General features: G+C 36.9%; 1 protein-coding gene across 6 annotated transcripts in view; it reads right to left on the bottom strand.

Moving 5' to 3' along the window:
* Positions 1-4,292: 4,292 nt before the first annotated feature.
* The window catches only part of LOC110454593 (transmembrane channel-like protein 7), a 33,991-nt gene continuing 13,575 nt past the window's right edge, over positions 4,293-24,708 (bottom strand). For all 6 annotated transcript variants that reach the window (XM_021504187.1, XM_021504188.1, XM_021504189.1 and 3 more), the window contains 15 exons: positions 24,074-24,131; positions 22,244-22,325; positions 20,965-21,230; positions 20,510-20,661; positions 19,910-20,054; positions 18,860-19,021; positions 15,935-16,095; positions 14,890-15,040; positions 14,148-14,245; positions 10,116-10,229; positions 9,306-9,381; positions 8,868-8,995; positions 7,881-8,048; positions 7,285-7,363; positions 4,293-6,109 (listed from right to left, as the gene is read on the bottom strand). In XM_021504187.1, the coding sequence (XP_021359862.1) occupies positions 5,990-6,109; positions 7,285-7,363; positions 7,881-8,048; positions 8,868-8,995; positions 9,306-9,381; positions 10,116-10,229; positions 14,148-14,245; positions 14,890-15,040; positions 15,935-16,095; positions 18,860-19,021; positions 19,910-20,054; positions 20,510-20,661; positions 20,965-21,230; positions 22,244-22,325; positions 24,074-24,131 (1,960 nt within the window). In that variant the 3' untranslated portion in view covers positions 4,293-5,989. The remainder of the gene's footprint in view (positions 6,110-7,284; positions 7,364-7,880; positions 8,049-8,867; positions 8,996-9,305; positions 9,382-10,115; positions 10,230-14,147; positions 14,246-14,889; positions 15,041-15,934; positions 16,096-18,859; positions 19,022-19,909; positions 20,055-20,509; positions 20,662-20,964; positions 21,231-22,243; positions 22,326-24,073; positions 24,132-24,708) is intronic.

The following is a 24,708-nucleotide window of genomic DNA, read 5'->3' as shown; positions in this document are numbered from 1 at the left end:
TGCCCTAGTTCTCTATGTGAGGACGTGACATTACTTGTGGTTTTGTTGTCACTACCCTAGTTCTCGGCACGAGGACGTGACATTAATTGTGGTTGTGTTGTCCCTTCCCTAGTTCTCGACACGAGGACGAGACATTACTTGTGGTTGTGTTGTCACAACCCTAGTTCTCTATGTGAGGACGTGACATTACTTGTGGTTGTGTTGTCACTACCCTAGTTCTCGACACGAGGACGTGACAATACTTGTGCTTGTGTTGTCACTACCCTAGTTCTCTATGTGAGGACGTGACATTACTTATGGTTGTGTTGTCACTACCCTAGTTCTCGACACGAGGACCTGACATTACTTGGATTCGACTTAGATTTACATGGCTGATGTAATCGATGAAGCGGTTCCCTTTTCGGAACACCTGTTCTTATTCTCTTTGTACTTTCTAATGGTCTCTGCGCCAATCTCTTCTTTGCTCCTATGTTGCCCAAGTTTTATTGATTTTGAGTTCGAATTATGGTTTTAATGACGCTTCGATATTACCCCCATCTGCAGACGCAGTCTAAACACGTACTTTGTCTTTCCCCTTTTTTCAATCTTCAGTTGTAAAGTCCATGGACAAGCTGTGACCATATTATTCATGTATGTATTACTTGTATATTACAAAGAATAACTTCAAATGTTCAGTCTCCTAGCCTTCTTCATGAACCGTGGATATGCTTCTGGTTCTAGGTAGTGTTGACTTTGATAGTTCAAATGTACATGTACAGGTGCCTGTGGTCCTTTTGACGTCATCAATCCATGTGATGTCATTTTGATAAATTATGGCGTCGCAATAGTGCTGCTTTACAGAGAAGCACTCAGGTTATAACGCCTATCTTAGCAATGCATCCATATGGATATACTTTATTTTTTTAGTAGTTGGTAGCGATTTGTTTCCTAATCCATTTCTCTGGAGTTGGTGCTGCAATCTAGAGGCACCTTTTAACACCTTTATGATAGAAATTTTTAAATCTTTTGCTGATTGATTGCTCTTACTGAAGTGCCTGTTTATTGGCTTTTCAACTTTGTTCAGGTGTTCATGTTTACGTACATTGTATGTTTCTGTATTTTCCGCATAAACAGTGGTGTCACAGTTACTAAACAAAACGGCAGTGAACTAAATTCTGTGAATAAAACATAATCTGGTTGAGAATCATATGCAGTCTCTTTAAATTTGGCATGCATTGCGCTTCTGTGAATCTGTGTACATGTACAGGTGCCTGTGGTCCTTTTGACGTCATCAATTCATGTAATGTCATTTTAATAAATTATGACTTCGCAATAGTGGTTTAGTCATAGTAATTACACAGAGAGCACTCCTCAAATAACGCTTATCTTAGCAATGTATCCCTATGGATATAGCTGGTAACGAGTTGTTTGTAAACCCATTTCTCTGGAGTTGGTGGTACAATCTAGAGACATGTTTAAATCTTTTGACGATTGATTGCTCTTACTGAAGTGCCTGTTTATTGACTTTTTACTTTGTTCAATTGTTCATGTTTACGTATCTTTTTGTATTTTCTGTATAAATAGTGGTGTCACAGTTACTGAACAGTAAACAGTAAACTAAATTCCGTAACGTGAATAATGCACTGTGCTCTATCACATGAGGAAGATATATTGACGGCACCGTTGTTTGTGTAACACCCTTTGCAAGTACAACTGTTTGTTAGTTTCACATACCAATCTTTATGTACTTGTCTATTCTTAGTATCCAGATGTACACATGTTTAAAAATCGTTTTGTCCTTGCTCTATCTAAGTTCGATCTTGATATCCTTGTGAAGTGCGTTCGAATATTCTGCAAAAGTAACATTTATGTAGTAGAGGCTCCAGAGTTTCTGTCCATGAGTCAAACCCGTCACCGATGTATATTATATATAAATAAATATAGCCAATAATCACAACGTAGACGTTATTCATCCTAGTACTTTGTATGTATACTCAATCGCAACTTCTCCCGTCTGTTTTGAGCTGTTCTCGTCCAGACTAAAGGTATCATCGTCTTAAACAGTACGCTATCATACTCATGACATCATCTGACGGAGAGGTGTGAGAGGATCTTCTGACTTTTGCATACCATGAAATCCTTCCTTTCTTGATATGGATACGTATAATTTACACATATCAAAGCAGGAAAGGATAGCATTGCCGGGTATTGGTGCATTGATGACATTCCTTCATATTTCAGATTTATGCAGCGGACTATTTAACGACATGGTCACCCCGTTCAGTTTTCGCCAACTCAGCAATCTTTCTGTTGGGTGTTTGAATCCTGCTGACTAAGACTCTATAGGGATGACCTGGTTATATTAATGCAGCACCGGATTGCCTTTCAATTAACCTGCCTTTATGTCTAGAATGAGACATCTTTGCCTATCCTTGGAAATGGAGCTATCCTTTTAGTAAGGTTCTTCAATAGATCTTTTGTTGGGTCATAAGTCATATGATGCGCTAGATGACAATTCTTTCGCCAGTTCATTGATATGTCATCATTTAAATCAACAACAGCAATTCCCAAGTCTTTCACAAAAGCCCAGTGCATGACACATTTAAAAGAACAGTACACATAGAAACACTCACATAATGCTTCTCTTAACCTTGAATCTCTATGAGTAGTTCGTACTCAGGTAAAGATACATCGTTTAACACCTTCAGGATGGAAATGTTTACACCCTCCAACCTGTGATGGTTTCTATGTGTACTGTATGACTAAGGCACTATTGTGACGTCATAATTACCATGACATCACACAGTAATGATCGATGATGCCACAAGGACATTAATTAAGACACCTGTACATATGTCTACAAAGATGTACTGTAGTTTTCTATAGGTGTCCTTCATATAGTTTCCATACAGCATTAGCTATAACTACTAGTGTACAAATACATCAGAAAAGCAACAATAAAATCAGGAACACAGTTCTTTCTAATTAATATAAAAATAAGTTTATTCAATTTAATATAACCATACAGATAAAATGATGCATAGTTAATTGATTTAGTTAAATACAGTTATGAAAACATTATTAATAACAATGAGCTGCATACCATGTATGCGAACAATAGTACTATACAGATACATGTAGTACTATACAGATACATGTAGTACTATACAGATACATGTAGTACTATACAGATACATGTAGTACTATACAGATACATGTAGTACTATACAGATACATGTAGTACTATACAGATACATGTAGTACTATACAGATACATGTAGTACTATACAGATACATGTAGTACTATACAGATACATGTAGTACTATACAGATACATGTAGTACTATACAGATACATGTAGTACTATACAGATACATGTAGTACTATACAGATACATGTAGTACTATACAGATACATGTAGTACTATACAGATACATGTAGTACTATACAGATACATGTAGTACTATACAGATACATGTAGTACTATACAGATACATGTAGTACTATACAGATACATGTAGTACTATACAGATACATGTAGTACTATACAGATACATGTAGTACTATACAGATACATGTAGTACTATACAGATACATGTAGTACTATACAGATACATGTAGTACTATACAGATACATGTAGTACTATACAGATACATGTAGTACTATACAGATACATGTAGTACTATACAGATACATGTAGTACTATACAGATACATGTAGTACTATACAGATACATGTAGTACTATACAGATACATGTAGTACTATACAGATACATGTAGTACTATACAGATACATGTAGCACTATACAGATACATGTAGTACTATACAGATACATGTAAGCATGAGTCTCAGTGGTACCATGTAAACAAATGTATAAATACATATAAAGAAGTCAGCTGAACTATTCTAGGAATCAAGTGTCCAGAATATAAACATCATGTCAAACATGAAAGACATTTAATTTGAGGAGAGGAAGACTGAGATTTCTATATTCTTTGTAGAATAAGGTAAACATGATGTCAAAAACGGATTTCTTGACTGTTACATATATCCACACACAAGCCAATACATGATATACATAAAAGATTAATAACACAAACTTTAAAATGTGATAGTATAAAGCATGTACACATAAATATATATATATATAAACAACAACATACACACAGATTGCACTACAGAACTATGTATAAAATTCTCTCTCTATTACATTGTCCGGTTTCTAATGAAGTAGATTGTACACAGCCTGTATATTAATGAAATTTAATAAAGTACATTATTAACAAATAACAGTTTTGAACACTTTTCGTTAACATATAAATATACATTTGGAAGTAAAAAATAACACATGTACTGTCTCTTTGTGAGAAGAGGTTCATCAACACCAGAACTGCAGACTAACCAATGCCCCTCAAAGAACCGTAGAAAGTTCATAAACAGTTTCCTATGACATGACTATTCGTCTGCTGGATTACCGAACTCGGTAGTGAAGCGGACGTAAAACCTATCAATCAATCAATCAATCAATCAAACATGACTTCTAACATGTTTATAAGGATATTCATTTTCCTGTGATCTGACTACCATTAAATAGGATCCAATGTTTTACATTACATATATAGCCGGTAATATTCTGAGTATCTTTGGCTTTTATCTGGAATAAACAGTTCTTTTCAATTCTAATTATATATTTATATTTTGTTGAATTTTTCAAAATTTATGTGTATTTTAACTCTAATTATATTTCCATAAAAACAAGTTTGCAAAACTGTCCTCTACCTTTCTTTGTCTTGTTTCACAGAATGAAAAGGACAACAAAATTATGAAAAATATTTTGAGATAAATGTCCTTTTGTATATTACACATATATAACATGGCATTATAAACACAAGTGTTGGATCAGTGACAGTAATATGAAACACACTATGTTACTAGTGGTGACATGTAACCATTGGTAACACCATGTAATTAGTGGTGACATGTAACCAGTGGTAACACCATGTACATGAGTGGTGACATGTAACCAGTGGTAACACCATGTAATTAGTGGTGACATAGAACCAGTGGTAAGACCATGTAATTAGTGGTGACATGTAACAAGTGGTTACACCATGTAATTAGTGGTGACACCATGTAATTAGTGGTGACATGTAACTAGTGGTAACACCATGTAATTAGTGGTGGCATGTAACCAGTGGTAACACCATGTAACCAGTGGTAACACCATGTAATTAGTGGTGACATGTAACCAGTGGTAACACCATGTAACCAGTGGTAACACCATGTAATTAGTGGTGACACCATGTAATTAGTGTTGACACCATACATGTATAACAACAAGTGACATGTTGATATTAGATAATCATAAATTTCATAGCATAATTTCAATTGATGAAATATTCAACAGCCAATCGCTGTAGAATGGCCTACATCAGAAATAACTGAGGGTTTTGATTGGCACGTTTTTTAAGCATGCCAAACAGGTCTCTTTCTGATCCCGTCATTGAAAAGATACAAGGGGAATGTGAATGGAATCTTACTATGGGAACCAAATGATATTTAATAACATGTAAGCTCCGAGTAGCACTGGGTTATGTTATGTAATTATCATTATGAGTGTGCATACATAACAACCTGGTCTTACTTGACAGGTATTGTTTCTGAGCTCTTTTACTACATACAATGTACTGTACTATGTACAGAAACCTTTCACACCGACACCTGTTGTAGTATAAATCTCTATACATTTAATTATATTAATCTCTATACATTTAATTATAGGCACACCTTTATATGTTGTACTACAACCCCAATCCTTTCCAGGTGGCCTACAGTAATAACACCACCTATGATACTCAATGTAGATCCTTCAACATAACAGAAGAAGTTGCATTGAGACAAGTATAGGTAGAATTGTAGACAGGAGATGTGAGGTAACCTCGATTCTTACCCTACCCTGAGTATATTTGAGACTGCTCCTTTAACAGAACACAGAGTCAATACAATTGTTAGGTGCCTGCTAGTACATCAGTCTGTCGAAAATCAAACACATCCTCAGAATCTTCCCTTGGCTGCAGGAGCTGATACTCTTTAACTCGTCCCAGGAGATAGTTTTTGTCCCGTCCCTCCTACAAATCAAGACAACAGATGAATCAGTATTCTCACACCTTTCCTATGGTTATGAACCACTGATAAGTCTAGTTTTTCACACCCCTCCTTCAATCAAAGACGTCAAACTATGCACCACAATTATGAAAAGTTCTTTTACACAACCAATACAATTTTCTATGTGACGTTTCGATGACTAGTATGACACGTACACTGTCACCTTCATCAGACAAATGACCAACGTATGCACACAAAGGTGTAAAAATCACCTTGTGTTTACGTTGAGATGAAGAGACTTGCATATACCACCTTCAAGTTTGAATATAAGGTGCCCAGTTAACACAATACATATTTTACACCTTTGTGTGCATACGCTTCACTGGTCATTTGACTGATGAAGGTGACAGTGTACATGTTGTACTGGTCATCGAAACGTCACATAGAAAATTGTATTGGTTGTGTAAAAAGAACTTCATAATCCATACTTACCAACCTGAATAAAACGTTTAGAAATATACATCACAATATAGTGAATACTCGTATAAGCAGTCTATTGGAGAGCCTTGTGCTGCTGCTTACCAACAAGACCTATATCTATTCTCACAATATAGTGAATACTGGCATAAGCAGAGTCTATTGGAGAGCCTTGTGCTGCTGCTTACCAACACGACCTATATCTAATCTATCACTACGACAACTTCATTCTCTGATAATCAATTTCATTATATCTGACATAGAAACATTATTGTTCTTTGGGGATTTTTTTATCAAAAGATAACAATTTTATCAGTCATAGTGACCATGACACCGAGAAATATGAACTTGTTATTCTTATCATTGACTAATGTATGATGTTTGGTCAAAATCCAATCAGAAATGAAGACGTCGTAGTAATAATGGAAACACCCTAGTTCTATCAAAGTCCTAATGTCCTCATAACCCCCTATTCTGTAAATGTTTCAAATGTCCTATCAAACTTCCCACTTCTGTCAATGTTTCCGATTTACACAAACAATTTAATTCCATAGATATGTTTTTCTTAGTTTTTTTTAATGTGAAATGGTTTATCAGAAGTATATATTTACTGGATCTATTTTTTGCAGTTATATATTGACCAAGGAAACAGTGAATAGTTTAACACAAACAAATAAACTTTATAATAAATCCTACACTTTGCCCCAGTTAGCAGACTTACCAGAACTAGTTGTTGCTGAAGCAATTTTTCTGTCCTCTTGTAGCCTGATCCAAGAAGCCAGTAGTAATACATTATGAGACTGAAATCACATAAATTATAATGTTATACATCAATCAAAAGATATACCCAGTTATCCTTACCCTGAACCACTGAGATTAATGAACTTTATTTTTAAATGTTTAAAATTGATGGACACAGAATTTCACCAGGATATATATGGATTCAATACAATCTGTGAGAACTAGAAATATAAAGACATTTTTTATTGCTTTAACATACAGGAAATTCTTATTTCAAAATTTAAATTAACATCTAGCATTAGCTGGGAATACTTTAAAAAGTGGATTGTATTATGTAAATCAAAGATGTGTTTTAACATTCTGATATGATAAAAAGGTTTTAGAATTAAATAAGGCTGTGGAAATAATATTGATTGTAAAATAATCAGAATTTGTCATCTATTAAGTATTTGGTAGCATTGTACAAGGTTTCAGAAGCCAGTGTAATCTGTGACTTTATCAAATCTATACACTTAGTTCACCAGTATTAAAATCCTTTACCAGAAAGCCACTCCCCTGGGACATGTTACTACTTACCACAGAATGATGATAAGGGGAACCAGAAAACCTGCAGTACCCAGGAAGTAGAAAATGTCACGAGCCACTGGCGGCCATCTTTGTACGGTGCTGGTAATAGTATCAAACATGACACTTTCGGTGCTGTTGTACACTCGGAAAGGCCCACAACTCTGACTAGGAGCGATGCTACATGAACAAAACAAGATGTTACTGGTCAAAGTGGTTTCATATTGATCATATTTTTATAAAGCAGGATTATCTTGTCTGACCTGAGGTGGACTCAGAAAGTTAGTTTTAGCATGGTATCACAGGAGGGTGACATGGTTTGAGATTTGATACAGAGGTATTTTTATATTGTAGAATGTAATACTTTTAGTAACAGTGGCCTTGACCTTTGACTTTTGCATCTTCAGTCAGGTAGCATAAATGATGTTTGAGTGTTATTGGACCAATGGAACTTGAGCTATTGAGCATTATTATTTTTGATTTGAAGCAACAATGACCTTGACCTTTGAACTTCCAATCTGAAAGTAGTCCTAAGCAAGTACTTTCCATAAAGAAGCAGTGTATTATTTTTCTGTTTATAGTAAGTGACCTTGACCTTTTATCTTAAGACTTGAAAAGCAATCCCAAGCAAGCACTTCGTAAAGAAGAACTGTGTATTAATTTTGGGTAGATTTAGTTATTGCTTGAAGACTGAGTGTGGAGGGACAGATAGATGGATCAATAGATAAGTGTGATTACAACACTCCCTCTGATCTCAATCGGAGAGATAATAAGTATGATTGTTACCTATCAGAAGATTTCTTTACTGGACAGCTACTTCCTTAAGCTGAGTGGAATAATGTATATTATTCATAAAATTCAACCTTTCAGGAAAAGATCACATCATTTTCTCCTCCACTAAGAGCAGTATTTAGCAAACAAGTAATAAGACTTTATAAGAAACTGTGTTAATATCACAATAAAATATAAAAATATCCTGTTTTGGAATGGAGTACTTACGTTCCAATCATGTAACCGATGGGGAGTGCAGCCAGTATAAAGGACAGCAGTAGTACGGTCATGAACAGGGAGTTGGAGCGTGACGTCTTAAAGGGACGATCTTCTATACGGCTGTTAGTTAGGGAAAACTGGGGGAGATACAAACAGGACATGCTATTATACTGCTGTATTCTCATTTATTTAAATTAATTGCTTACAGGCAATAATATTATAAAAGAAATTTTAATCCATACTCCTGCATTTTCAAAATAACTTTGTCATCAGTATTATTTATATATATGTACATTTAAATTAAACTTGCTGGTTTTCTCAGTCATGACTGCTGTGTCAAATGATGATACACTTACCAGTGAAAAAGTCTGGTAGAATCACAGTGCTTGCAATTACTGATGTACCAAGGTATAACTAACTGGTGAGAAAGTCTACAAGAACTCTTACCTTTCTGATATAGAAGAAGAGGAAGCACTTGACAAACGTCATGAATGGAATGATGGGACTAAAGAACAGACCCAACCTGCAACAGAACACCACACCTATCACTTTCAAGCTGGGTGTTTTTTTATCAGCATTGTTAATTTTACACATTGACTCAACATCCTTTCTGAATTTTATTACACAGCACTATTTCTGGAGAGAGGACTTCAAATAGAACATTTATAAAATTGTACACATTGCTATCTCTTGGTCAGGGAGAATAATATTCTTTCAAAAAAATCACATAAATGACAAATATTCCAAAGTATGGCTGGGGTTGGAAAATATACATCTTACCAAATTTCACCAAAGTTGAATAACACATTACTTTGTAGAAATCAATCTTAAGTCTTGTCTGGAAATGATTAAAGATAACTCAAACATATCCATGTATGGGTCACTATTGGAGGTCTTTGTTATAACAATTAAACGAACATCCTAATTACTTTTAATCAGATAGGACAATACCTTGTTCAGACAACTAATGACATCCACCACAGAAACAAGACAGGACACTACCTATAGCTAGTAGGCCTACAGGATACCATTGATATATACTGAACTGCTTGAGTTTTGTTTCAGGGTTCTGTGTCCTTGCAATAAATAAAATCATATAAAGATGTGTTTTTCCTAGACGATTGGGCCACTAAAGGGCAATTTTAAAGTGTAATCTCTCTGAACCTGGAAAAGGTAGCATGAAATTTCACCTGGTCAAATTATTTTGACAACCAGAGACCTATCTGTAATGAGTAACATGATGTCACTGTGACTTACCAGCAGAGAATCTGACTGTAGATAATATCCACCACATTGATGGGAACGCTGAACTCCTGGGCTCCAATAATTTTGATAAGCTTACTTGTTGAACTAAATCTATTAAATACCAATCTGGAACAAAGTAACTGCCATTAGTAAACTACAAGTTAGGTTATTTCACAATGGATGTACCGGTATGTGTCTTGATTTACAATGTCATACATATGGCCTTTTATTTGTAGGAAACGTTTTTGAAATGTGAAAAAGATTTACCAAATTACTGTACACATTTCTCAACACCTGTCCATTCTCCAAATAACATAAATATATCACAGTAAACAGGTACATTGTATATCTTCTTCTCAATAAACCTTGTGATTGTCTTTTGTTGAGGAATTACTTGGAGTACTGAATCTCTGTACAAATTCTCTGAATGTGTGTTAAGTAATTGGGAGTAATCTTACTTGCCCACTATGCATAGTACTTAGGATTGAATGTTAGGGATTAGTTTTATTGGGAGTTATTTTATTTTACCGGTGTGCAGAACCTCAGATCGTATGGTAGGAGTAGGGATAGAGCAGAACCTCAGACTGTATGGTAGGGATTAAGGATAGAGCAGAACCTCGGACTGTATGGTATGGAGTAGGTATAGAGCAGAACCTCAAACTGGTAGGGTGTAGGGATAGAGCAGAACCTCGGACTGTATGGTATGGAGAAGGAATAGAGTAGAACCTCCGACTGTATGGTAGGGAGTAGAGAGAGAGCAGAACCTAAAACTGTATAGCAGGGAGTAGGGATAGAGAAGAACCTCAGCCTGTATGGTAGGGAGTAGGAATAGAGCAGAACCTCAGTCTGTATGGTTGGGAGTAGGGATAGAGTAGAACCTAAGACTGTATGGCAGGGAGTAGAGATAGAGCAGAATCTAAGACTGTATAGCAGGGAGAAAGGATAGAGCAGAACCTCAGCCTGTATGGTATGGAGTAGGTATAGAGCAGAACCTCAAACGGTATGGTAGGGAGTAGGGATAGAGAAGAACCTCAGCCTGTATGGTAGGGAGTAAGGAGAAAGTAGAAACTGAGACTGTATGGTAGGGGGTAGGGATAGAGCAGAAACTCAGACTGTATGGTAATGAGTAGGGATAGAGTAGAACCTGTGACTGTATGGTAGGGGGTAAGGATAGAGCAGAACCTGAGACTGCATGGTAGGGAGTAGAGACTGTATGGTAGGGGGTAAGGATAGAGCAGAACATCAGACTGTATGGTTGGGAGTAGGGATAGAGTAGAACCTAAGACTGTATAGCGGGGAGTAAGGATAGAGCAGACCCTCAGACTGTATGGTTGGAAGTAAGGATAGAGCAAAACCTCAGACTGTATGGCAGGGAGTAGAGATAGAGCAGAATCTAAGACTGTATAGCAGGGGGTAAGGATAGAGCAGAACATCAGACTGTGTGGTAGGTAGTAGGGATAGAGCAGAAACTCAGACTGTATGGTAATGAGTAGGGATAGAGTAGAACCTCAGACTGTATGGTAGGGAGTAAGGATAGAGCAGAACCTGAGACTGTATGGTATGGAGTAGGGATAGAGCAGAACCTCAGACTGTATGGTAGGGAGTAGGAATAGAGCAGAACCTCAGACTGTATGGTAATGAGTAGGGATAGAGTAGAACCTCAGACTGTATGGGAGGGAGTAGGGATAGAGCAGAACCTGAGACTGTATGGGATGGAGTAAGGATAGAGCAGAACCTCAGACTGTATAGTAGGGAGTAAGGATAGAGTAGAACCTGAGATTGTATGGAAGGGAGTAAGGATAGAGCAGAACCTGAGACTGTATGGTAGGGAGTAGGGATAGAGTAGAACCTGAGACTGTATGGTAGGGATTAGAGATAGAGCAGAACCTAAGACTGTATAGCAGGGAGTAAGGATAGAGCAGAACCTCAGACTGTATGGTAATGAGTAGGGATAGAGTAGAACCTCAGACTGTATGGTAGGGAGTAGGGATAGAGTAGAACCTGAGACTGTATGGTAGGGAGTAGAGATAGAGCAGAACCTAAGACTGTATAGCAGGGAGTAAGGATAGAGCAGAACCTCAGACTGTATGGTAGGGAGTAGGGATAGAGGGAGTAGGGATAGAGTAGAACCTCAGACTGTATAGTAGGGAGTAGGGATAGAGCAGAACATCAGACTGTATGGTAGGGAGTAAGGATAGAGCAGAACCTCAAACTGTATGGTATGGAGTAGGGATAGAGTAGAACCTCAGACTGTATGGTAGGGAGTAGGGATAGAGCAGAACCTCAAACTGGTAGGGAGTAGGGATAGAGCAGAACCTCAGACTGTATGGTAGGGAGTAGGGATAGAGCAGAACATCAGACTGTATGGTAGGGAGTAGGGATAGAGTAGAACCTCAGACTGTATGGTAGGGAGTAGGGATAGAGTAGAACCTCAGACTGTATGGTAGGGAGTAGGGATAGAGCAGAACCTCAGACTGTATGGTAGGGAGTAAGGATAGAGTAGAACCTCAGACTGTATGGTAGGGAGTAGGGATAGAGTAGAACCTCAGACTGTATGGTAGGGAGTAGGGATAGAGTAGAACCTCAGACTGTATGGTAGGGAGTAGGGATAGAGTAGAACCTCAGACTGTATGGTAGGGAGTAGGGATAGAGTAGAACCTCAGACTGTATGGTAGGGAGTAGGGATAGAGTAGAACCTCAGACTGTATGGTAGGGAGTAGGGATAGAGTAGAACCTCAGACTGTATGGTAGGGAGTAGGGATAGAGCAGAACCTCAGACTGTATGGTAGGGAGTAGGGATAGAGTAGAACCTCAGACTGTATGGTAGGGAGTAGGGATAGAGTAGAACCTCAGACTGTATGGTAGGGAGTAGGGATAGAGCAGAACCTCAGACTGTATGGTAGGGAGTAGGGATAGAGCAGAACCTGAGACTGTATGGTAGGGAGTAGGGATAGAGCAGAACCTCAGACTGTATGGTAGGGAGTAGGGATAGAGTAGAACCTCAGACTGTATGGTAGGGAGTAGGGATAGAGTAGAACCTCAGACTGTATGGTAGGGAGTAAGGATAGAGTAGAACCTCAGACTGTAAGGTAGGGAGTAGGGACAGAGCAGAACCTCCGACTGTATGGTAGGGAGTAGGGATAGAGCAGAACCTGAGACTGTATGGTAGGGAGTAGGGATAGAGCAGAACCTGAGACTGTATGGTAGGGAGTAGGGATAGAGTAGAACCTCAGACTGTATGGTAGGGAGTAGGGATAGAGTAGAACCTCAGACTGTATGGTAGGGAGTAGGGATAGAGCAGAACCTCAGACTGTATGGTAGGGAGTAAGGATAGAGCAGAACCTCAGACTGTATGGTAGGGAGTAGGGATAGAGCAGAACATCAGACTGTATGGTAGGGAGTAGGGATAGAGTAGAACCTGAGACTGAATGGTAGGGAGTAGGGATAGAGTAGAACCTCCGACTGAATGGTAGGGAGTAAGGATAGAGCAGAACCTCAGACTGGTAGGGTAGGGAGTTATTTATCTACCTGGTGTACAGAACCTCAGACTGAATGGTAGGGAGTAGGGATAGAGTAATAGAATCCATCCCTGATGAGAGGTATGGATAAGGTTATTCAAACCCAAGCGATAAAATATTGAGTAGGAGACCTGAGGCTATGCCGAGGGTCTTTTGGTCAATATTTTATCCTGAGGGTTTGAATAACCTTATCCTTACCTCACATCATAGATGGATTCTATTTCTTGCTCATTACCTTAAACCTGTAAAAACAGCTGCTCTTCTAGTAAAGTTGTAAAGTGTCTGCACATTTCCCATTTGCATATGAAGCCCGGATGTCAATTGTTAGTGACGTCAATGATCCTGAATGACCCCAAAACATCATAAAATGACATCACAAACAATAGCGTGACCCTGAAAGGTCACTATAACTCCCTCCACCAGTCTGCATGTGTAAGCGATCTAGACCCGTGGGTCAGATAGAATTTTTCAGCACCGCTGGAAATGCGGATATCTCGGTCTAGCATGCAAGAATAAGTAATCTCACCTGCGGGGTAGGTGTACAAATATGACGATGCCGGTCTCCACAATCAGGTCTAACAATACCAGCTTGTAGATCTGCTGTCCAACATAGGTCTCCCAACACTGACAACACAGGTAAACATTATTCTCATTTACATACAAATAAACCAAGTGCCTATACTTCAAGTGTTTATAACTTTGGCAACATAATATCATCTATCGATGCCTATATGCCCTACATATCATTTCTCATACATATACACTGTATGTTAGTCAGTACTTTATAATTAGATTTATCTCACAGCATGTCTGTATCTCTCAGTTTACCACATACGCTCAAGAATATGAAATTAATGTGGAAGATTCATTCTAAACCTAATTCAAACCATCCATCCTATGGTATCTTTTCATTCTACTTGATAAAGAATACTCTACATGACATGGCTAATTCTATTAAGATTTTGTTACTTGTTATAAGTTATCAAGCATAAAGATCTTTTACTTGTTATAAATTATCATATCTGAAAAGAAACAAGTGTACAACTACACAGTATAAGATGTTCTGTTCATTACAAAGAGGCTCTAAAGAAAGTACCCCCACCATTCCCCTCCCCCAGCAGAAGTTTTTATTTTCATTTACACTTTGACAAACTCCCTAGAGAGGTCTTACTAGAGAAAGTGTCCCGCCTTCTCCCCTGACAAAGTTCACTATATTACTTTTGATCAAGTGAATCTCTCCCTACAGCCTTTCTCCTTGATAATTCTACCTTGACGCTGCCTTTGACAGTCCCTCCAGAGCTGGTTGACCAGCGAGTATTGCCACATCGCCCCAGATCCTCTTCCCCACCCACCCCGATCAGTTGCTGATACAAGATGGCTATCAGAACTATTGGGGAGGCCAGTCGCAATAATATGGATCTGAAATGTTGAAACATTTTCACATAAAGAGCACATATTCAATATAAGAAATTTTGAATAATGTTGGATGTCTTTTTCTTACTTAATATCTTTTCTAAAGACTCCAACATATTGTAGTATTCTAATCAATAACAACAATCTGATATTATTTTTAATATATTGTTTGTGCCACCAACAATAGGATTTAATAGCTTGTCTGGTACAACTGTTGTTTCCTCTATTTTTGTTGTTATTGAAGTTACTAGATATGAGTACAAGTACACCAAACAGACATCACTTACTTAGAAACTATTTCAGCTCCATGATGAGCTCTATATATAACAGCAAATACTGTTAACTTCAGATATTCTAGAAGTTTCTTAGCTGGGAACTCTACTGGAAAGCAGATTCATATTACAGTAACATGTATTCGTAATTATTATACATGTATCCCTAATTAGTACACATGTATCCCTAATTAGTACACATGTATCCCTAATTAGTATACATATATCCCTAATAAGAGGCACAGTAGTCTAGTGGAAGGATGCCCGGCTCATGACCAAAGGGTTGCAGGTTCGAGTCATGTCACAGTACTGTGTTGTATCTTTGAACAAGATACTTTACTTTGCTTGTTCCAGTCTACTCAGCTGTAAATGAGTATGTGGTTAGGCAGTGCTAGAATTGTTGAAAGCTAGCTGTGAGTTCCGAAATGGCAACACTGGCTGTATGCTCCCCAGCGAGTTGATTAAGATATTGGCTGGTTGCAAAGGCCCTATAACCACGGATAATCATTTGTGAACCGGGTACCACTTTAAGAAACCTACGAACTAGGTTGTGGTTAAAGCATCATATAAGAATCTCAAATTATTATTATCATTAGTAGTAGTAGTATACATGATGACTTATACTCACCTAGTCAATGTGATCTTGATCTCATTTTCATGGAAGTATCGCTCAAACTGAACCAGCTTTTGGAAGACAATGGGGAGGATAAGGTTGAGAGCTGTGATGGTTATGTAAGGCACATACTGAACAAAAAGGGCCAGGATGTCCGACAGGTCCTTCTTTAATAACTGAAACACAAACATGAAACACTGAAACACACACTGTAAAAATGATTATAGATGTACATATATTAGTGGTAATCTTATTTTAGCACTTTTCAAGCTTTTAAGAGTGCACTAAATTTATCTGTTTAAATTCATCAATGCAATAATTTGTTACAATCACATAATGTACTAAAATTTTAGCCCAATGAAATAAGTATGTTTACATTAATTCACTGAAGTTTTGTGATTACTTGGAACTAGACTAAGTTTCATTCAACTTATGAAAGTTTAAGTAATAATAAACAAGACATCTATTAAAAATGTCTGAATGATTCTTAAGAAGATCTATGGGTTTATGAGTTACTCTATTTATAAACTGACATGAATATAAATATCTCAAAATAAAAAAAATAAATGTAACTATAAGAAGAAATGGTAAAGTAGGGGGGGGGGGGGTTGTCTCAAGAAACATTGCAGGCTAGAGTTTGTCTCAGGAAGCCATGGAGAATGGGGTTTGTCTCTGGAATCATGGCTGGATACGGTTTGTCTCAGGAAACATAGGAGGGTGGGATTTGTCTCAGGAAACATAGGAGGGTTGGGTTTGTCCAGGAAATAGAGGAGGATGGGGTTTGTCCCAGGATTTTGGAGGGTGGGATTTGTCCCAGGAAATATAGGAGGGTGGGGTTTGTCTCAGGAAACATAAGAGGGTGGGATTTGTCCCAGGAAATATAGGAGGGTGGGGTTTGTCCAGGATATATAGGAGGTTGGGGTTTGTCCCAGGATTTTGGAGGGTGGGTTTTGTCCCAGAAAATATAGGAAGGTGGGATATGTTTCAGGAAATATAGGAGGGTGGGATTTGTCCCAGGAAATATAGGAAGGTGGGATATGTTTCAGGAAATATAGGAGGGTGGGATTTGTCTCCGGAAATATAGGAAGGTGGGATATGTTTCAGGAAATATAGGAGGGTGGGATTTGTCTCAGGAAATATAGCAGGGTTGGGTTTGTCTCAGGAAATATAGGAGGGTGAGATTTGTCTCAGGGCAAGAGGCCCAATGGGCCTGCATCGCTCACCTGGTATAAATCTCACACATGTAACCTTAAAAGTGATCTAAAATAAAGCTACAGGCAAAATATCAGTATTTATGATTAAAATTCATTCAAAAGATCCTGTTAATTTTTTTTAAAACATTTCACCTATGTGATTGAAAGTCGAACAAATTTTATAGCCTTTCATCTCAGGATGCAACTTGCAAAGTATCAACATCCTGGGACACATGGTTATTCAGAAGACCCCTGTGACCTTGAATATAAGTCAAAGTCATTCCCTTTAACAAACATAGTAGTCCTTGATCCCAGCATGCTACTGACTAAATATCAACATCCTGAGCCTTTTGGTTATTCAGAACAAGTTGTTTAAATATTTTGAACATATTTGCTCCTTGTGACCTTGAATATGATTCAAGTTCATACATTTAAACAAACTTCGTAGCCCTTGATCCTAGTATGCTACTGACTAAATATCATCACCCTGGGAATTTTGGTTATTCAGAAGAAGTTGTTTCAAGATTTTAACATATTTGACCCCTGTGGCCTTGAATATGGGTGAAAGTCATTCATTTGAACAAACTTTGTAGCCCTTCATCTCAGCATGATACTGGCTAAATATCATCAACTTGGGCATTTTGGTTATTCAGAAGAAGTTGTTTAAAGTTTTTAACATATTTGACCCATGTGACCTTGAATATAATTGAAGGTCATTCATTTGAACAAACTTGGTAGCCCTTCACCCAAGCATGCTACTGGCCAAATATCATCTCCCTGGGCAGTTTGGTTATCGAAAAGAAGTTGTTTAAAGTTTTTAACATATTTGACCCCTGTGACCTTGAATATGGGTGAAGGTCATTCATTTGAACAAACTTGGTAGCCCTTCACCCAAGCATGCTACTGGCCAAATAGCATCTCCCTGGGCAGTTTGGTTATCGAAAAGAAGTTGTTTAAAGTTTTTAACATATTTGACCCATGTGACCTTGAATATAATTGAAGGTCATTCATTTGAACAAACTTGGTAGCCCTTCACCCAAGCATGCTACTGGCCAAATATCATCTCCCTGGGCAGTTTGGTTATCGAAAAGAAGTTGTTTAAAGTTTTTAACATATTTGACCCATGTGACCTTGAATATAATTGAAGGTCATTCATTTGAACAACCTTGGTAGCCCTTCTCCCAAGCATGCTACTGGCCAAATATCATCTCCCTGGGCAGTTTGGTTATCGAAAAGAAGTTGTTTAAAGTTTTTAACATATTTGACCCCTGTGACCTTGAATATGGGTGAAGATCATTCATTTGAACAAACTTTGTAGCCCTTCATCTCAGCATGCCACTGGCCAAATATCAGCACCCTGGGCATTTTGGTTATTCAGAAGAAGTTGTTTATAGGTTTTTTTAAACAATTGACCCCTGTGACCTTGAATATAATTGAAGGTCATTCATTTGAACAACCTTGGTAGCCCTTCACCCAAGCATGCTACTGGCCAAATATCATCTCCCTGGGCAGTTTGGTTATTGAAAAGAAGTTGTTTAAAGTAAACTGTTGACGACGGACGCCGCACCATGCCATAAGCTCCCTTGGCCCTTCGAGCCAGGTGAGCTAAAAATAGGAGGGAAGGATTTGTCTCAGGAAATATAGGAGTGTGGGATTCATCTCATGTGGACATAGTTTGTGTCAGTAAACCTTGGAGACTTGGGTTTTCCAAAAGAAACAGAAGCAGAGAGTAAAGGTTGATATTTACGTCCAACATCTTCTCTGTGGTGAAGGCGATAAGGTAGCAGGCGCCCCCCAGGAGAGCAAGCACTAGGATGTTGATCACCAAACGAATCATGTACAGCTGGCACTTGTCCTTCATCGTCTGCTTGGACAGCTTCAGTTTGAGACTCTGCTCCTGAAGGTCAGCCTTCAATGACCAAACATATACATTGCATCTCTCTTACAACAATGGCAACTTACGTCATTGTAATTTTAGTGTAACACAACCAACAATACATATTGTAGCTTCCTGATCATATCAACAGAATTTTATTGTTCTTTATCAGCAATACAGCAATATATGAAATACATGCATTTTTTTACAGTAACATTGCTTTTTTATATCTCCAATACATTATTATTTTAATCTTCATTATATTACATGACAGACAAAATTGGTCTGAGAAACATGCTTGTCCTGACCATGTATATTTGCAATAATTTTACCTTTATATCAGCCAATTGGTAATAATTTAACCTTTATATCAGCCCATTGGTAATAATTTTACCTTCATATCAGCCCATTGGTAATAATTTTATCTTTATATAAGCCCATTGGTAATAATTTTACCTTTATATCAGCCCATTGGTAATAATTTTACCTTTATATAAGCCCATTGGTAATAATTTTATCTTTATATCAGCCCATTGGTAATAATTTTATCTTTATATCAGCCCATTGGTAATAATTTTACCTTTATATATGCCCATTGGTAATAATTTTACCTTTATATCAGCCCATTGGTAATAATTTTATCTTTATATAAGCCCTTTGGTAATAATTTTATCTTTATATCAGCCCATTGGTAATAATTTAACCTTTATATCAGCCCATTGGTAATAATTTTATCTTTATAACAGCCCATTGGTAATAATTTTATCTTTATATCAGCCCATTGGTAATAATGTTATCTTTATATCAGCCCATTGGTAATAATTTTATCTTTATATAAGCCCATTGGTAATAATTTTACCTTTATATCAGACCATTGGTAATAATTTTACCTTTATATCAGCCCATTGGTAATAATTTTACCTTTATATCAGTCTTAAGGTTTGCCCTTTTGATGTTTGCACCCCGGTCTTCCTTGATACAATAATCCCAGCCACCAAACACTTTGTTACAGTACCGAGCTACAGTCTTCTCTATTCCAAGGGTCACTTTCACGTTCTTGGCAGAACTGTAACGGAAAGATTGACCAATCAGCAGAGTCAATGAACACTGCAATCAGCAATTGAAAGTTTAACAGATAATTTGACAATCAAGAAATACACTGAAATCTAATCACACGCAATTTTTCAGCGTAAGAATGTCCTTAAGTTACAGGTTAATAGTCTTATATTTCACATTTTTTCTTGGGTTAGATTTTCTCCAATTAATTCAATGGTTTAAGTCTGACAAGAGAATATTCCTTAGTATAAATTCATAAAATATAACATGCATTCTTTTTCAATGAAAGTTTATGAAAACAGTGAATCCAATTTAACTTGATAAAATATTAAAACCACACAACTAACATGACACAGAATGACATATCGTTAATTGAAGTCAGTGATGTCCCCAGATGCATGCAGGTCTATACGTAGCTACCACACCCTTCTCCATGAAACCGTCGACCAGTTAGGTCATACTAACTTTTTTACTAGAAGAAGGAAGCTGATGATGAAGCTAGCCCCCACAGCCAGCAGATAGGCTAGGCTCATATTGTAGACCTCTGTATCATCTCCTACACTGTAGGTCTTGTTGAAGTACACTCCATAAAACAACAGCTTCCTCTCCATCCAACCCTACACAGCAAAATAAGTCTTGGTTAGTGGCAAAGCTGGTCAGCAAGTATACATTCCAGAGGAACTATACTTACACATAATGAATCAAACATCTTAATGCGAAGTGTAATTCTTTTTCTTTTAGGTTCAATTTTTTATTTCCCCAGTATGTTTTAGGAGGGATGCCAGGGTTGGGATGCCCTGGTTTCATTCCTCTCACATCACAAGTGTTATTCACATAGACATATTGAGGACAGAATGAAACAAAATTTTAAATATTAAAGACATTTTTTTAATGTGTTATGTAAAACAAAGGTGACTTACTGTTCCCTGTAGAACATCAAGGACCTTCTCGAACGTGGACTCTGAGTTTGTGTAGTTGATGTTATAGTCAATGTAGTCCAGTGTACAGTTGACAGATTCTAGGTATCCCCCAACCTCAGGGCTCACAGATTCCTGAAATTCATAGGGCCCTAGGGCTAGGTGTGGCACTGTGATCACCCCAAACATTATTATCATGATGTAGAGGTTGAGAAACATTAGCCACTTTATGAAGCGAAAGTAAGTCATAATGGCTGTCCCGTATGAGCCTGAAAATCAAAGATTTACATTTTCACTAATGTTCTATGACATGATGTATGTACATACAAGATAGCTTCTGATGTATTCACTTTTATTATTTTTATCTCTCTCCGCCAGTAAAGATGGGTTTCACCCCAAAACAGGTAGAATCACAAATGTTGAGTTTGGCATGTATTTCCCCCAGTAATATCATCATAAACACAATGTATCTTTTAACAGATGTCTTACTTAGACTCAGCCTCATTTAGAACAATTGACAATATTGAATACTATTGATACAATTTGTTGAAATTGATCTGTATGTAGGCTACACCGCCAGTGATATCAATCTTATCCTTTTAAAAAGAGGTTCACATTTATTGTATGCCTGTCAAATATCTTCCATTAATTATAATATTGCCTCATTGACAAATGATTTTTTTTATGACATATTTGGAAAGCATTTCATTGACTACAATACATTTGGGACAAAAAAGTTTTTCAGGGAGATAACTCTGACATCAAATAAAGGTCTAATGAGTAAGGTTATCTAGAATAAATCAACTGAACACATGAGCCTGTAATCATGAAACCATTTCAAGCTTAAGCATGGATTTTGTGCTCAAGCTTAATTTCTTGTTCTTGTTCTTGTTATGAACTAATAAATAAAAATCTTATTTTGTCAATGATTTGGACAAAATTTGAAGAGACTTGAAGCCAAATATTGTTTTCAATGTTCACATTTTGACTTTTTGATTGTTTGACATGACTTAAGTGAGTTACAAGAAAATTGTACCATGCCGATCTTTAAGATTAATTGTTATACACTCTGTATGAAAAAAAAGGTTTGCTCTGTAAAGAAGACAAAATCATTACATGTACTCCTACTGTAAAAATAATACATGTTTATCAATGTCTTCTTGAGTTGATTCAGGAATACACAAAAAACAAACGTTCACAAAATAAATATTGACCGATTTGATTCTTACATGTAGTTACAGGTGAATGTGTTTAAATATTTCGATAAGAGATCAACACTTGCCTTCAATTTCTTTGAACACACTCAGCCATATGGTAAAGTGCTGTAGGACTTCTTTACTTTGTCTTTTCAGCTTGTGCCACATCTGATAATCAAACAGCGTCATGTTATTTTACAGTGTATTTTGGACAACTTCCTGATCAACAGCTCAGTAGATCATGACAAACTGATTTACTGTCAACAGTGATCAATCTAGTCCCGAGGCCTCTACTCATAAAATTTTAATGGGACTCAAAGAATTTCTAGAAATACTGAAATTTATCATTGTTGACCCATTGTTTTAGCAATACAGCGGAAAAGGATCGATGGAAATAAATTGTAGATCCATCACTGCATCATAGAAGTTCTAAAACTCCATAAATCTCTGTGTATACATTTCTACTTATGATTGACCTTCACCTTGATACTTAAAATTCATGTTTATTTCCAAGTGAAAGGTTAAGATAAACTAGAAAATGTTTTAAACATATAGATGGAAATAAAAGTATCTTTTCAGTCTAAGCAAAGAAATGGAGCTAAACAACCCCGAGTTTAACCACACAAATTCAGCTACATGTATGTAAATGTAATCAATGTCAGTGAAGCAGAACATTCAGGTCAAAGTGACCTATAGGCCCTATAATGGTATAGTACTCCTAAGAGAGATATCACGCATTAAAAACTTGACGATGATTTTTTTATTCTGTGACAACTTACAGCCCCACCTTAATCCCCCTCAAATTAAGTGTTTTTCAGTATATATTTTGATTTACCAGCAGCTTATGATTATCACAAATTTTATTTTTCAAAATCTGCATGACAAAAATCCAAATCAAACTGACCGGTAAGGGGAGGTTATTACTGTATATATGAAAAACCACAGTGCAGTGGGACAGGGGTCCTTAATGTCAGTCTTACCCAAAGTCACTGAACCAAAAATTATAGGTCACAGTGATCTACATTTGATATATTGGAGTGTTAGTATGTACTTTTCAAGATGCATAAAAGTATGAAGTTTGATGACTGTTGGACTTGTAGTACAGGTATAAGAATAATGAAGTTTGATGACTGTAGGACTTATAGTACAGGTATAAGAATAATGAAGTTTGATAACTGTAGGACTTATAGTACAGGTATAAGAATAATGAAGTTTGATGAGTGTTGGACTTGTAGTACAGGTATAAGAATAATGAAGTTTGATGACTGTAGGACTTGTAGTACAGGTATAAGAATAATGAAGTTTGATGACCGTTGGACTTGTAGTACAGGTATAAGAATAATGAAGTTTAATGACTGTAGGACTTGTAGTACAGGTATAAGAATAATGAAGTTTGATGATTGTTGGACTTGTAGTACATGTATAAGAATAATGAAGTGTGATGACTGTTGGACTTATATAGTACAGGTATAAGAATAATGAAGTTTGATGACTGTTGGACTTATAGTACAGGTATAAGAATAATGAAGATAAACACAATTAAGTCTACCGAAGATGTCATTTGGAAAAACTTAAGGTTGTCCCAATAGCATCATTTAATGCCCCACCAGTGTGTGACAGCTAGCTAGGGAAATACAAATATGGGCAGATATCTGAACCTCTCCCAGATCATAATAAGCAAATACAAAAAAAAGTATGTAGGTTAGTGAAACAAGTATTTATAAAATCTGGCTCCAGTAAATGAACTGTGAATCATACCTGCTCGGTGTTGGGTTATGTAATGACCAATAACAATGTTTACATAAAAATCATATGAACACTCCTACTGTATATGTTGAAATTTTAATGTGCTGTTACGAGTACACATTTGAGTGGTACATATCTATATATGGCCTGTCATAAGAGGGGGTCTGTACCTTGGATTCCGTGCCCTTGAGCATTCTAGATCTGTTCATCTTGTTGAGAGTGGAGTCCCTGGGGAAACAAGGGAATAACAATTTTACTTTAATTAAACTTTCTTGTAATAAACCAATGGCTAAATATTCATCCTTATAGCCAATTTTTATTAATTATTAATTATAGGGTAGACTATATCTTTTTAAAAGTAAAATAAGATATTCGAGTACAATTTAATACTTACAAACATCTCCTGCAAAAGAAGCTGTACAATATTAACTCTTCAGTGCACATACATGTATATAATAGATGTGAATTTATTACTTCAGTGCATTAAATCCTAAGTCTTCCACTCAAGTGATTCCTCCACCAAAGATGCAACATTCTGGAATAGGACCTTGAGGTTGATCATGACTGTATCCCAAGCAACTTCTAACCCTCATGACAGTATAACCCTGTAGCATGCGTTTTTGACTTTATAAAAGTGTAATTCTACTTACGAGAGATATTTGACACAGATTTAACATGATAGTTTTCATTATCAAGCTTACACTTTAACATCTAATCTTTTACGTGGCCTCAAAGTTCTTTTACATGGTCTCAAAGTTCTTTTACATGGCCTCAAAGTTCTTTTACATGGCCTCAAAGTTTTTGA

The sequence above is a fragment of the Mizuhopecten yessoensis genome, unplaced genomic scaffold (assembly GCF_002113885.1).
Source record: "Mizuhopecten yessoensis strain PY_sf001 unplaced genomic scaffold, ASM211388v2 scaffold7939, whole genome shotgun sequence".
Taxonomy (NCBI): Eukaryota; Metazoa; Mollusca; class Bivalvia; order Pectinida; family Pectinidae; genus Mizuhopecten; species Mizuhopecten yessoensis.
This window is presented reverse-complemented; position numbering and strand designations above follow the sequence as displayed.